Genomic DNA, 12,676 nt, shown 5'->3' on the forward strand with positions numbered 1-12,676 from the left:
GCGCCCCCTAACCCGGGGCAAGGCAAGTAATTTGCGCCCCCAGCTGCACTGTCCCTCCCCCAGATAGTCCCTCGCTCTCTCTCCGCACCACACCGCATGCCTGGCACCCCCCCCCCCTCCACAGTGGGCGGCGACCCAGCGGCTTGGATCGGATTTGCACAGCCAGCACTGCAGTGAGAGAGTGAGTGAGCCAGGTAGGGGCAGAGAGCTGCGAGTGCGAGCGCGCCCCCCCAGATGTTGCGCCCGGCCCCCCCTGCACCCCCCACGCTACGCCACTGTGTAGACATGTAAGGCAACCGTCCTTTGACTCAGTTTAGAACTGCACTGGGTAAACCAAGCTATTACAAAAATCAAGAAAGAACTTCCTTTTATTCACCGCACCCAGTTCAGAAATTATAACCTGCAAATGCCTGGATTCTGCTCACTTAGCTGGCTGGCAGCTGCCTCAACATAAGGCCTTCCTTACTTCCTGGTTTGCTAGCAGCAGTTGCCCATCCGTTGATAACATTACAAGACCCAAACTTGGTGGGATCTGGACTCAACTTGTAGTGTGGCAATAAACTTTGAATAGAGGTGTATGTATTCTGTACTCTCCTCACCCCATGTTTTCTTCATCACTACAGTGGTACCTCTGGATACAAACGGGATCCATTCCAGATCCCGCATCCTGAAGTGAACGCAACCCACGTCATTTTGACCGTCTGCGCGAGCAGCGAAACCCAGAAGTAACGCGTTCCATTACTTCTGGGTCGCCACGGTGCGCAACCCGAAAGCGCTCAACCTGAAGCATATTTAACCCGAGGTATGACTATAGTTCTAAACATATTTCAGGAATGTTGAAGCATTTTCTTTATGTGGCTGTGGATAAGTTGAGAAAAAGGTATGTGATTAGCTTCCTAATATTGCAGTTATCTACCAAAGTTTACAAGGCCAGTCATGCCAAACAGAACATTTGAAATGTTTTAGTGCTTAAAAAAAAAAAATCAAGACGCATTTATGATTATTTTAAAAAAAATATCTAATGTAAAACTTCATTAGTCTTTTCACCTATGTAAGGAAGGCCTGAGGTCCTTGAATGTTGTATACAAGGGCACATTTAGTTTCTAAAGTGAGCATTCTTATCTATAAGAAAAGGTGATTTATTTAATTACACACCCCTTGACAGAACTACAGCCCTACTTGGTGGGTCAATTTCACCCTCTCTAGTCAGCACTGTCTACAGTGAGGTTTTCGTAGCAACAGTCTTTTAACTCAAGCCAATTCTACAGTAGGAAAAACTTTTCAGCTGCTAAAGCAAGCAGGGAATAAGCCTCTGGCTCAGATCCTCCTTTACTGTAGCCTGAGTAGGGTAATATACTGTAATTGGTTTTCCACATTTGCCAAGAGTCTGTTTCCTCTTATCATCCACAATATTTAACACAGGGCTTGTAATAGGTCCAAAAATAATAAAATCAGTCCCAAGAATAGAAGTGATAGATCCATAACATGCTGCTTTTTGTCATGGTCTTGGCTTTGTTAGAGTCTGTTAGTAGTTTTTATTACCAAATGATGTGGTTTCTTTCATGCGCAGCAAACCTAGTAAAGACATTTCATCAGCTACTTACATAGTACCGACATGGATTATTTACAGACTGAGACTTCAGTGGCACAATAAAACAAAATTAGTACGGTATACTATTAACAAAGTTACGATGTAGTTAGAAAAGAAACTCTGCACCTCAACCAGTGAAAAAGGAGCAGCACAAGAACATATGTATATAAGCCTCCTCTTGGGAGAGATCACCAATATGTGGAGTTAATTATATTTTTGTGTATGTAAGAATAGTTATACAACTCTTTTTGCTGCAAAAACATACTTCCCCTATATTTGTAGTACGGTTTTAATATTTTGTAGTTTTAAAACTGCATAGCTTGTCTCATATTGAGGCAGATAGGAGATAAAGGTATTTTAACAAGTACAGATGACAAAATATGTAACTACAAATGCTTATACTGCAACTCTAAAGCTGCTTACGTGGGAGTAAGCCTGACTGAAATTAGTGGAAATTATTGAGTAGACATGCACTAGATTCTGCTGTTATTTGGAAAAGTACATTACATTGAACTCTAAAGTTAGTCTAAAGGCAGGGACTGGGAACTTATGGCCCTCCATGTTGTTGGATTCTAATTCCATCAGCCAGCCAGCATGACAAATGGTCAAGGATGATGGGAGTTGTAGTCAAACAACAGTGGAAGGCCACAGATTTTCCAACCCTGTCATAAAATGCATACAAACTGTACGTAAATGGAAACTCTGGAACACATTTACACCTAAGAAAAATGTATCTCACTGCTGGGGTCTCTTCCTACAAAGCTTCAGCCATGGAGTTTTCTAGTGGCCATCTGATCTGCTGTACCCACTTCTATGCAAATATAAACTGCTTTTTAAAGTTCCATTCAGTAATATGGAGCAGATTGACTTGGTGCTTTTAATCACTATCCTACTGTGGCAATGGCCAACTATGTTTATGACAGATCTCATATGTAGTGTCATATCAAAGTTCTTTCATCCAACCATATTTTCAGCAAATCAGGAGAATTAACAATACCTGTTGAGAAACAATAGTTTGAAGTACCAAAGTCTATTAGGTGCTTAGTACCAAAACTGCAACAGGTACGCCATGAACCAGCTCAAGCAAGGTAGAATATGTACCGTATTTTTCTGTGTATAAGAAAATGTTTCTTCCGAAGTTTTTTTTCATCAAAAATTTGGAGTCATCTTATACACTGGAGCATTTTATCTGAATTTGGCATGTTCATTATACCACACACTTCATTCAATTCAGTCAAAGGGTGGTGGCGAGTTATAGCCATTTTTTAAATTTCCTCATGAGCAAATGGAGGATGCAGAAACGTGTTTTTTGGTAGCCTCTGGAGTGCATGAAGCTGCTTTCTAAAGCAACAAATCAGGGTCTAAACAATCTCTTGTGGTTGATGTAAGCGTAAGAGAACATTGTGGCTATCCAACACCAGACACTTTTCAATGAAACCAATTATCTGGTGTAGTTCATTAAAGGCCTGGTTTTGGCACTGAAACAGACCTGGCCATCCCAGTGAATAACCTGTCAGGAGAGGTCCAGGATTTTAAGTTAGGTTTGCTTACATCAAACTAGCCTTTAATGAACTGCACCAGCTGCTTTTCTCTTCTAGCCACAATTTGAAGTGGTAGAACTAAACTTAAAAAATACCACAGAGGCCTATTCCATAGAAGCCTACCCATGTTTTGAAAATTTCTAATGAATGTCTTCCAAGTACCTTCTTTTCTTTAAGTGTGTTATGTAACAAAGAGGGTTTTTTCAACATTGGTGCCTGTTATGGAATATGCTAGTTTAAAAGATAACCTAGTACCTATTTTTCTTGGCACCAGGTAAAAACATTTCTATTTTTCCAGGCATTTTAATTTGTGCAGTACCGCAACCTTAGCTTCTGCTTCATATTATTGTCCATGCTGTCATTTTATTTATCCTCTTCTGCCAGGCCTTTGATTAAACAATCTATGGCTTTTAAAACTGTGTGGGACTGTTATTGTTTGTCACTATGGTATGCATCTTTATATTGTAAAACACCCTGTGATCTTCTGATGAAGGGTAGTACAGAAATTTAATAAACAATGATAATATTGCTTATTTTAGTATTAATGATAGAAACAATTCATTATTTACTCTTGTTCACCAGCCCCAAATCTGTTGGATGATGGGTGGTATGCAAATATTTTGAATAAACAGATCACATTTAAGCCACCCTGGGTCCCTTTTCAGCTGGAGAGAAGAAAATGCTTAAAATAGCTAAATGCTAAATTGATTGTGTGCACTGTCTTTGAGACTATACACATGCTTGCAATTAATCTAGAAATGCATTTGTGAGTTCTTGTGCAGGTGTATTATTATGTAAGGAAAAATCACTTGTACAAGATTAGCTTAGAAATGGACCTTAATTACACTTTAAATGTGTAGATTCAAAATTGAAAAAAATTACAAACCTTCACTTTGTTAAATAACGTTTTTTGGGGTGGGGGTGATTTTTAAATGTACGAAGTAGTTCTCAGCAACAGGCACCAAATGGATAAGCTTTGTTTTACCTGTCAACAAATAGTTATTGGCTCCTTGCTAAGTACGGACTGGTCACCATCCCTCTTATTAATCCACCTCATGATTGCTGTGAAGCTCAAGTGCTGCTCTGAACTCAGAGGAACGAATGAGATACAGCTGTAACGAATAACTGGACTCCAAAATGCGTTCTTCAGCTAAAGTATGCCCACCAAGACAACCTAAATATGGAAGAGCAAGAATTGTGTAATTCCATTTGAACATATCTATAAATAGTTTACCCTGGAAAACCCAGCAATACAGATTAGGGTCAAGAAAAGATGCTCTCACTAGAGTGTCATTAATATTCTCTACTTGAAATATATAATTAAACAGGAGTTTATTTTGCAGTGATGTATACTAATTCAATAGAAGCATGGGGGAAATTGGAAAAAATCATCATGTGGAGTACAGCACTAAAGCATTTCCAAGTTTGGCCTTAATCAGGATTTTCAATCTGGCAGTTTTATTGTCACACCCCCTTCACAATAGACAAGATGCTTACCATATTAAGATTACAAGTTGTCACCAAAAAAGAAAAAGAACCAAATCAACTTTACACAGCCACTGTACATCTAAGTTGAAAAACTATCCTTGATGGAAATATACCTAGAAATGAAGAGGCAAATAACGTTTTAAGAAATATGAAGTCTTCATAATGTGCCATTTTATGAGTTTCAATGCTTCCTGTATTTTTCATTCATTATAATATGTTTAACCTACATAATTAAGGCAAACAGCTAATCCATTTCTGAAGAGGTGCTGTGGAAGTTGTGAGCAAATAGCAAACATTTGGCATTAAAATAGGCATATGTAGCTTCTAATACTATACATAAAGCATTTTTTTGGACTCTAGGATAATGACAAAAGGACAAACATGCTAACAATGTCAATAATGTTTAAAATTCAGCATCTAAGCAAATTCCTAATAATGCTTCTGTAGTTCCAAGCTCTAAATGTATAGAATTTATGCAAATGCATTAAAGAATTATAGCTTGGCAAATACACCCAAGCAAGTTATTAAACTATATATACAGAAAGTAAATGATAAATACAGAAAAGAGTCCTTCTGTTTTTCTTTAGAGCCTTGAAAATGGACAAGAGTTGAAGACAGTTCTACAATATTAAACATTAGGAAACCACTGTATTTGGGCAACCTAACTACACAAACTGATTAAAATACTCAGATGACTTTGTAGTGTTTAATACAGTTCGTAGTCAAGGGCACAAGACAACATTTAACAAAAAATAATCACATCAATTGACTTAGAAATCAAATGGAAATATAGATATGAATACAATCTCCAAAACCTGTCTTTTAAGTGAACATTAACCATTTATTCAAAGTTGTACAAGAATTTGAAGAATAAAGTCTTCTGCAACATGATGCCATCTTACAATAATTTCATGTCGTAGTTGAAATTGAGCGGGGGAGGGTGAAACAAGTTAGTAGGCCCCTTCAGGCAGCTAGGAAGTAAAAATAGGTTCAACAGCAGCCTCCACCAGCCTGTTGTCCTCCCTGATTGCCTGCAAGTGTTGCATTAGTAGCAGCATGCTGAGGGCCGATCTTAATGCCATTTGCCTGAAATAATAAAAGTTGAATGCACATTAATATTTTTGGAACACTGCCACAGGCTACAGCATTTTAAAGTACTTAATCTACTTCTGATTTATGAACATCTAAACTTATTGTCTCCTTTTCATGATAATCAAGCTGTAGGGGGAAAATCCTATTAAAAACAATGTCTGGTAGCAATTAAGGAAACAAAAATCAAGAATAGGATATATTATTTCATTTTTTCACCATTTCTGTACAACAGAATCCAATAGTCTATCCTTGCCAGTACTAATGTATATAGCACGGGCCAAACCTATACACAGAAGGTTTTCAAACTGTTTCATAACAGTAGAAATTCTTAATATGCCTAATAAACCTTTGGTCCCACCAAAAGAAGTAAGTTCAGGTTTCTTCTGGTCTCACACAGCAAACCCCTTTCTTCTCTTGACTGCATTTCCTTCTATGTTGAGTCAGCTGTACAGACTAAGGGCATACAAGTGTTCTGTGTCATCAATAATTTCTATGATCCCCAAAGACATGGCAAGTTGCCAAGAACCACACACAGAGTAGTTCTTTCATTCATCAAACTTACACTTATATCCTAACCCACACTCCCTCAAGTGGATTTTACCTAAAAATACAGCACTTTAAGAAAAGTAATACAGTAGCTTCAGAAATTAAGCTCTTAAGGAAACTTTGCGTCACAGTAAATCTCAGATTTATAGTGCTTGGCAGTTGTTCTGCAACAGTAGTAGCCTTGGGGTTTCTGGCACTAGCTCAGTATTGACAGCAGCTGATGTGGTTTCTTTTCGCTCTTTGACTCCTCTTTAATAAAAAGCATGCCCTATGGCTCATTGGTTTTGCCCCCTCTGGGCTGGTAGCAACTTCTTGAGGAATCAAGGAGCCAGACTTGGCACTGAGCCAAGTAAATAGCATGCACTGTTGGCTCTTGACAGCATACGGCAATCAAATCTCCATAAGGCACAGTAAAGCAGTCAGATTCTATATGAAACTCGACAGATACAACAAGCATTCTTTTTCAGAGCCAATGATTACTGTCCAATATATATGCTATCCACTGCTAACTTTAAACCATATGTTCTTTAGTTATCAGATGAGAATGAGATAGTTCAAATGGTACTAGGGAAAATAAGGAGAGACACATAGTATATAGTGTAACCCTGCCTTCTCATGCTGGTCTTGTGCTAGTAGTACCACTATTCCTGATAATTCTAGACCCTCCCACACTTCATTTACACACATCCAGGGGCCTGCAGCTCTTCAAGCTCTTCAAGGCACAGCAGAAACATGCCCAGCATGAACAGGGTAAGGTTATAATATGTGCTGTTATGGATAAACCCCTCTCATATGCAGAGGAGGCTGGACAGAACTAATACAAAATGAGTAATACAACTTGTGAAGATGCAACGTTTGCTCTAAGAAAGATTCATTTTCAGAAAGTATTGCATGTGCCAAATTTTAAATTTAAATAACACTGAACAGTTAGATTTATTTGGTTTCTTTATATAAAGATAGCTGTTAGACCCATAAGAAAATAGTTGTCATTGAAGACAGGGAGCCTGCACCTGCTGTCCAGTCAAAAAAGCTCCTCCCCACCCCATCACCCTGTTTACCATCTAGCCTGACGATGAGTTCTGCAGAACTTGAAAACTTGCACACTATTTTGTGATATTTTGGTTGGTCTCAAGAGGTAATTGCCCTAATACGGATTTGGTGACATTGTAACAAAGTGAGTTTTATGAGCTGACTATCCTGTTCAAATAAGTTTTCCCTTCACTTGTGGGCACATGTTAGTTTTCAGACAGTTTCTATTAGATAATAAAAATAATTTCTCAACACACAAGACCACATTCAAATTAAATATTCACTACCGGAGACTGATAATCTTCATCAGAGAAAACCAGTAAGGTGATGTCACTTTGTGAAAAATAAGCACAATTTAAGAAAAGTAAAACTAACTCATATTAGTTTCCCAGTATTTGGTCTTCAGAAGAACTGAGAATAAAGAAGAATGGAAGAATAACTCTGAAGACAACCCTGCAAAGTGGTTGCCCCTTTTCTACAGTCTCATAAATGAAGGGAGGAACTGTTGCATGGTCATACTGGAACCTCCAAGATGCTGAGCAGATGAGACCTCTCTAAAAGTAAGTGCATATGACAACTTTGCCAGAGAAGTGAGTTTGTAACACAAAGCATTCTACTGAGCAATGTGTTTCAACAGAAAGTAAAAAATGGAGGAAGGTCTCATCTGACAGTTATCTTCTAGGTCTGAAATATTAGAATTCTATTTCATCACAGCCATTTGCCAAATAAAAGGCAAACAGGAAATAACATAATAAAATGTACTACACCTAATAAGGGCTGTGTCCCAATATAGTTTTTAGATATTCCCAAAGATTGGATGTGCCTAATGGGGTTTTACTTTTATTCTTTTAGCAACAGATCCCATGAAAAACCACTAACTACTTTTGAAATCTCCCTCAGTTTCAAAAGGAGTTGCAATGCAGCACACAGTCTGGTTTTCAAGAAACATATGCTCAAAGCTCCCTAGGATGTATGAAATGATGTGTGTGGTTGTTTGGATTCCAGCCACTAGCTTCCCAATTAATGAATCAGTGACCTAGAGATGAAAGACTAGCCCTGACCATCCAGTCTATGACAATCTGTCATTTTCAATTAAGGAAGTATATTATGAGACTTTGAAGAACATACCACAGAGATCTCAGCATGCATCAATATGACACCCATGAACTAAAGAATGTGCAGACATGGATGGTATGTACACCTATTTGAAATATGGTTTTCAAATCTCTCAAATGAGCAAAACTAGAGATGACAAATTCCACGTATATAGAACCTAGCCATTTAACACCTCAGTCCTATGGCTACTGACTTGGAAACAAATCCCAAGTTCAAGAGGCCTTACTCTGATGTAATTACACATAAGATGGCATGCTAAATCTTGAATATAGTAAAAATTTTATGCAAGTATCATATTTATTCTGTCTCTGACAGTACCCAACTCACATGTGGCAGACAAATCCTTTTGACTACTCATTTGTACTGGGAAAATGGTTTCTGAAAGTTGCTGATATCATATGGAGAAACAGATACAAATGATGGATACTTTTTCTTTGGAAGATTTAAAGTTGAGTCTTGGTTGGAGAGAGGAACTTTATACTTCATACGCCACAATTCTAACTATATCTACCCAAAAAACAGAGTATACAAGGAGCTCAGCATACGTTCAGTGTGTGTAATGAGCTTGGTGCAAGATGTGAGTATTGTTGTTTTGTCTCTTACATCATTCTAACATTTGAAGAACTTACCTCATTATTAATGTCAAAAACGCCTTCCTGTATTTTCTCATAGATTTCCTTTGCTGTATTAATAAACGCCTGCAAAAATAAATAATAAAGTTTGAGGCTTTAAAACCAAATTATGGATATGTACACTTCAGAAATATAGCACAATAGAAGAATAGAATTTTTCTTCCAGTAATGGTAGGGTGTGTGTGAAGATGACATGAAGGGCTCTCCCAGTGCTTGCTTGAAAGTCTTGCAGGAAGGGAAGGGATTGGGATTGTGTATATGTATGCAACGAGATTAAGCAGAGTCCCCCTCTTTGCACTAAATGGGGATGTTTCATAAAGAGGGAAAAACTTTTTTTTCCTTTTCCCATTCTCTAGATAGTGCCCACTCCTTACTATATAGCTAATTAGCAACTTTTTAAGCAAACTACTTGTGAATCTAGCCCATAATGTGGCTATGCAGTCTCACATGGACAATATTTTGTACCATTGGCTATCTGATCCTTTGCAGCATTGTCCATTTATTTCTACTCTCAGATTCCTGTTACTTAACCAGGTCCTGAGCCACAAAACGATCTCACATTATTCCATAACTGCTAAGTTTACTCAGGGGTCTTTAGTGAAGTTATATAGTTATAGTCAAAAAATAGGAAGTATATTAACAATATCTACAAGATACATAAGTGCAAGAGTGTTGATCAGAACATCTATTGAGTAACTTCTATGTCTTCACAGCGCAATGTCTGCCTATGTCCACAGAACTAAGTTCCTGTTGATCCTTATCACCCTGAACTTTTGTCTCATCCCCCTGCTCTCTTTCCTTGCATTTTATCATTAGGCTTCTGAAACTGAATTAGCTTTAATATTGTTTACATAGCAAGCAGTGTTACTATAGATACATTTTAGCTCAAGGAAGCCAAACTTCCCTAACATTGTTTTCAAAATTTCTCACAAAAATAAGGACAACTTTACATATGATAGAGAGGTATCATCTTAAAGTAGAAAACATTTCCTGCTCCCAAAAGTCTACAGGAAACATTGACTTTAAATTATTACCATGCCTAACATATTAGCCAATTATTATTTAATGCACAAAATGGCTTTGTTTCCCCATTTAATACTATCAGAAGAATTTGAAAGACAATATACTATGTAAGATTTTAATGGCAGTAGCAAAGTTAGCCAATATCGCACATCAAGTTCTTTTGACTCCTTACAACCCTACAATGCAGCTATCATCTACTCAAGCTTGCCACGCCTGGTCACAAATCTAATTCAAATATTAAAAAGTAAACAGAGTTCATGGAGGGGAACAAATCATACCTTTCCTCATTTCTACACTGGAAGCATTTGACTGCTGAACTTGCCACCAGAGCTTTGTTTCCTAATTAACAGGACTGATATGTTTTCACCTTTAAAGGCCTTACAGCTCCCTAGAGTAATCAATCTACTGCAGCTCAATTACTGCACCAAGTGCATACCACAGCCAGTGAAGGAGACTTGAACAACTGCAGCCATGAGTGGAAAGATATGAATATGCATAAACTCTAAGTGGGTGATCGAATCATCACAGAGGGTCATGAGAATTTGCAGCAAAATAATGAGAAGAATTAATCATTGCAGATTCACAAGGCACTTAGGAAGTGAGTAGGTTTTTCAAACGTGCACTGGAGCTCAGAAATTGGCTTTCAGCCAACTCTGAATTGATTTGCATTCTTCAGAAATGGAAGTTTTCAATATAAAAAAAAGAAATACATTGTATTTTGGCTTCTGATAAAACACCAATTACTGCAAGGGCATAATATGCCATAGTAATTGAAAACTACTTATAACTTTGGAACTTCATACAACTGTACTCTCTTATGCAATCTGCTTTGTTTTCATAAAACAATTTTTTAAAAATTCAATTCGCAAATATTAGTTCATCTTGACGGCTCACTCTTAAAATACTTTTTTAAAAATTCAGACATTAAATCCAAATCATGTGCACACGCAAAGAGGAGTATGGCATTATTTAGACATCTATTAAGAAGTGTACCAATGGCAAATAAAGGTCATGATACAGCAACTAAAATGTCATGATTGAAGTCCCATATATGTGGGAGGCTCCCATGCTCTTTTATGACTGTCTACACAGTTAGTGGCTAAACTACATGTCATGGTAAACCGATATGAAACAAATGCCAACAAGAGGTAGTGGTTTGTAGTTTGCACTTCCCAAACAAGTAAACAAGTCACAAATAAAAACCATGGTTTGTTCTTAGTTTTATAACCTAGATAAAACGCTTGCAATTTCTCTATTTCATGTTATGTAAACGTATAAGGTGAAGGTGATCATAGGTCAGGGGTAGACTATGAATCTGCCATGCATTTATTAACTCCAACATCTGAATGCACAACAAGAAAGAAAAACGGGAGGCATCTAAAGAAACCGGTGTGGCTGTATAAGGAGCTTACAGAGGAACTGAGATGAGGAAAAGGGAATGTATAAGAAATGGAAGGGAAATCCCAAAGGAAGAGTATAAACGAGTAGCCAACAGTTGCAGTGAGAAGGTCAGGTGGGCCAAAGCTCAGAATGAGTTCCAGCTTGCAAGAGGTTAAAAATAATACAAAAAGGATTCTTTGGCTAGTGTGTCCAGTTCTGGGTGCCACAATTTAAAAAGGATATTGACCAGCTGGAACATGTGCAGAGGAGGGCAGCCAAGATTATCAAGGGTCTGGAAACCAAGCCTTATGAGGAACGGTTGAGTGAGTTGGGTATGTTTAACCTGGGAAAGAGGAGACTGAGAAGATATGATAGCCATCTTAATATCTAAAGGGCTGCCATATGGAAGAGAGAACCAGCTTGTTTTCTCCTGCTCTGGAAGGTAGGACCCAGTAAAAGCTGTTTTGACAGTGGAATGGAGTCCCTCGGAAGGTTGTGGGCTTTCCTTCCTCATCGGAGGTTTTTAAGCAGAGGTTGGATGGCCATCTGTCATGGATGCTTTACTTGAGATTCCAGCAATGCCAGGGGTTGGACTAGGTGATCCTCGGGATCCCTTCCAAATCTACAATTCTATGATTCTATCTCTGGTTGAAAAGATATCAGTTGGTAGGACTGAGAAAGCCTAATGACATTGTGTGATTTCAGGCCAAAGTCTCACATGTTTCTATCCTCTTTTTTGGTGTCAAGATTCAGCGGCATGCCAATCTGTCTTAGTTTAAATAAATCCATAACTGCATAATCTGACTGAAGATGCAAATTATGGAAATGTTATAGGTTTAACATGGGGACAAGACAAGACACATTTTTAAAGATAGACAATATGTTGGTTGCAGCTTGTCAACAAACTTGCAAAATTTATTGACATATTAGTATGCACAACAAGAACACCTATAAATAAATGGTTGATTTAATAAAACTCAAAATTTATGAACATGACTTTTGCTACAAAAAGAAAAATACTTTCTCTTTACAGAACATTAAAATAATCAGATTCTGACTTTTCTCTTCATGTAACATGCTGCCACCTGGTGGCTTTCAATATTAATTTATATTTACAATGGTCAATGATTTTCAATATTAAACTAGAAAATTTCTAATAGTATAGTTTGTTTGTTTTTCTAATTCACTAAATATTATTATGCATCAGAGCTTAGGCTTCTCAGAAATTGAGGGTGTGG

General features: G+C 37.7%; 1 protein-coding gene across 1 annotated transcript in view; it reads right to left on the bottom strand.

Annotated features, from left to right (window-relative positions):
• Nucleotides 1–4,567: 4,567 nt before the first annotated feature.
• The window catches only part of RAB2A (RAB2A, member RAS oncogene family), a 32,561-nt gene continuing 24,452 nt past the window's right edge, over nt 4,568–12,676 (bottom strand). The window contains exons 7-8 of the mRNA XM_083451432.1: nt 9,033–9,101; nt 4,568–5,706 (exon numbers count right to left, since the gene is read on the bottom strand). Of these exons, the coding sequence (XP_083307558.1) occupies nt 5,611–5,706; nt 9,033–9,101 (165 nt within the window). The 3' untranslated portion in view covers nt 4,568–5,610. The remainder of the gene's footprint in view (nt 5,707–9,032; nt 9,102–12,676) is intronic.

The sequence above is a fragment of the Podarcis tiliguerta genome (genome assembly GCF_965153285.1).
Source record: "Podarcis tiliguerta genome assembly, chromosome: 7".
Lineage (NCBI taxonomy): Eukaryota > Metazoa > Chordata > Lepidosauria > Squamata > Lacertidae > Podarcis > Podarcis tiliguerta.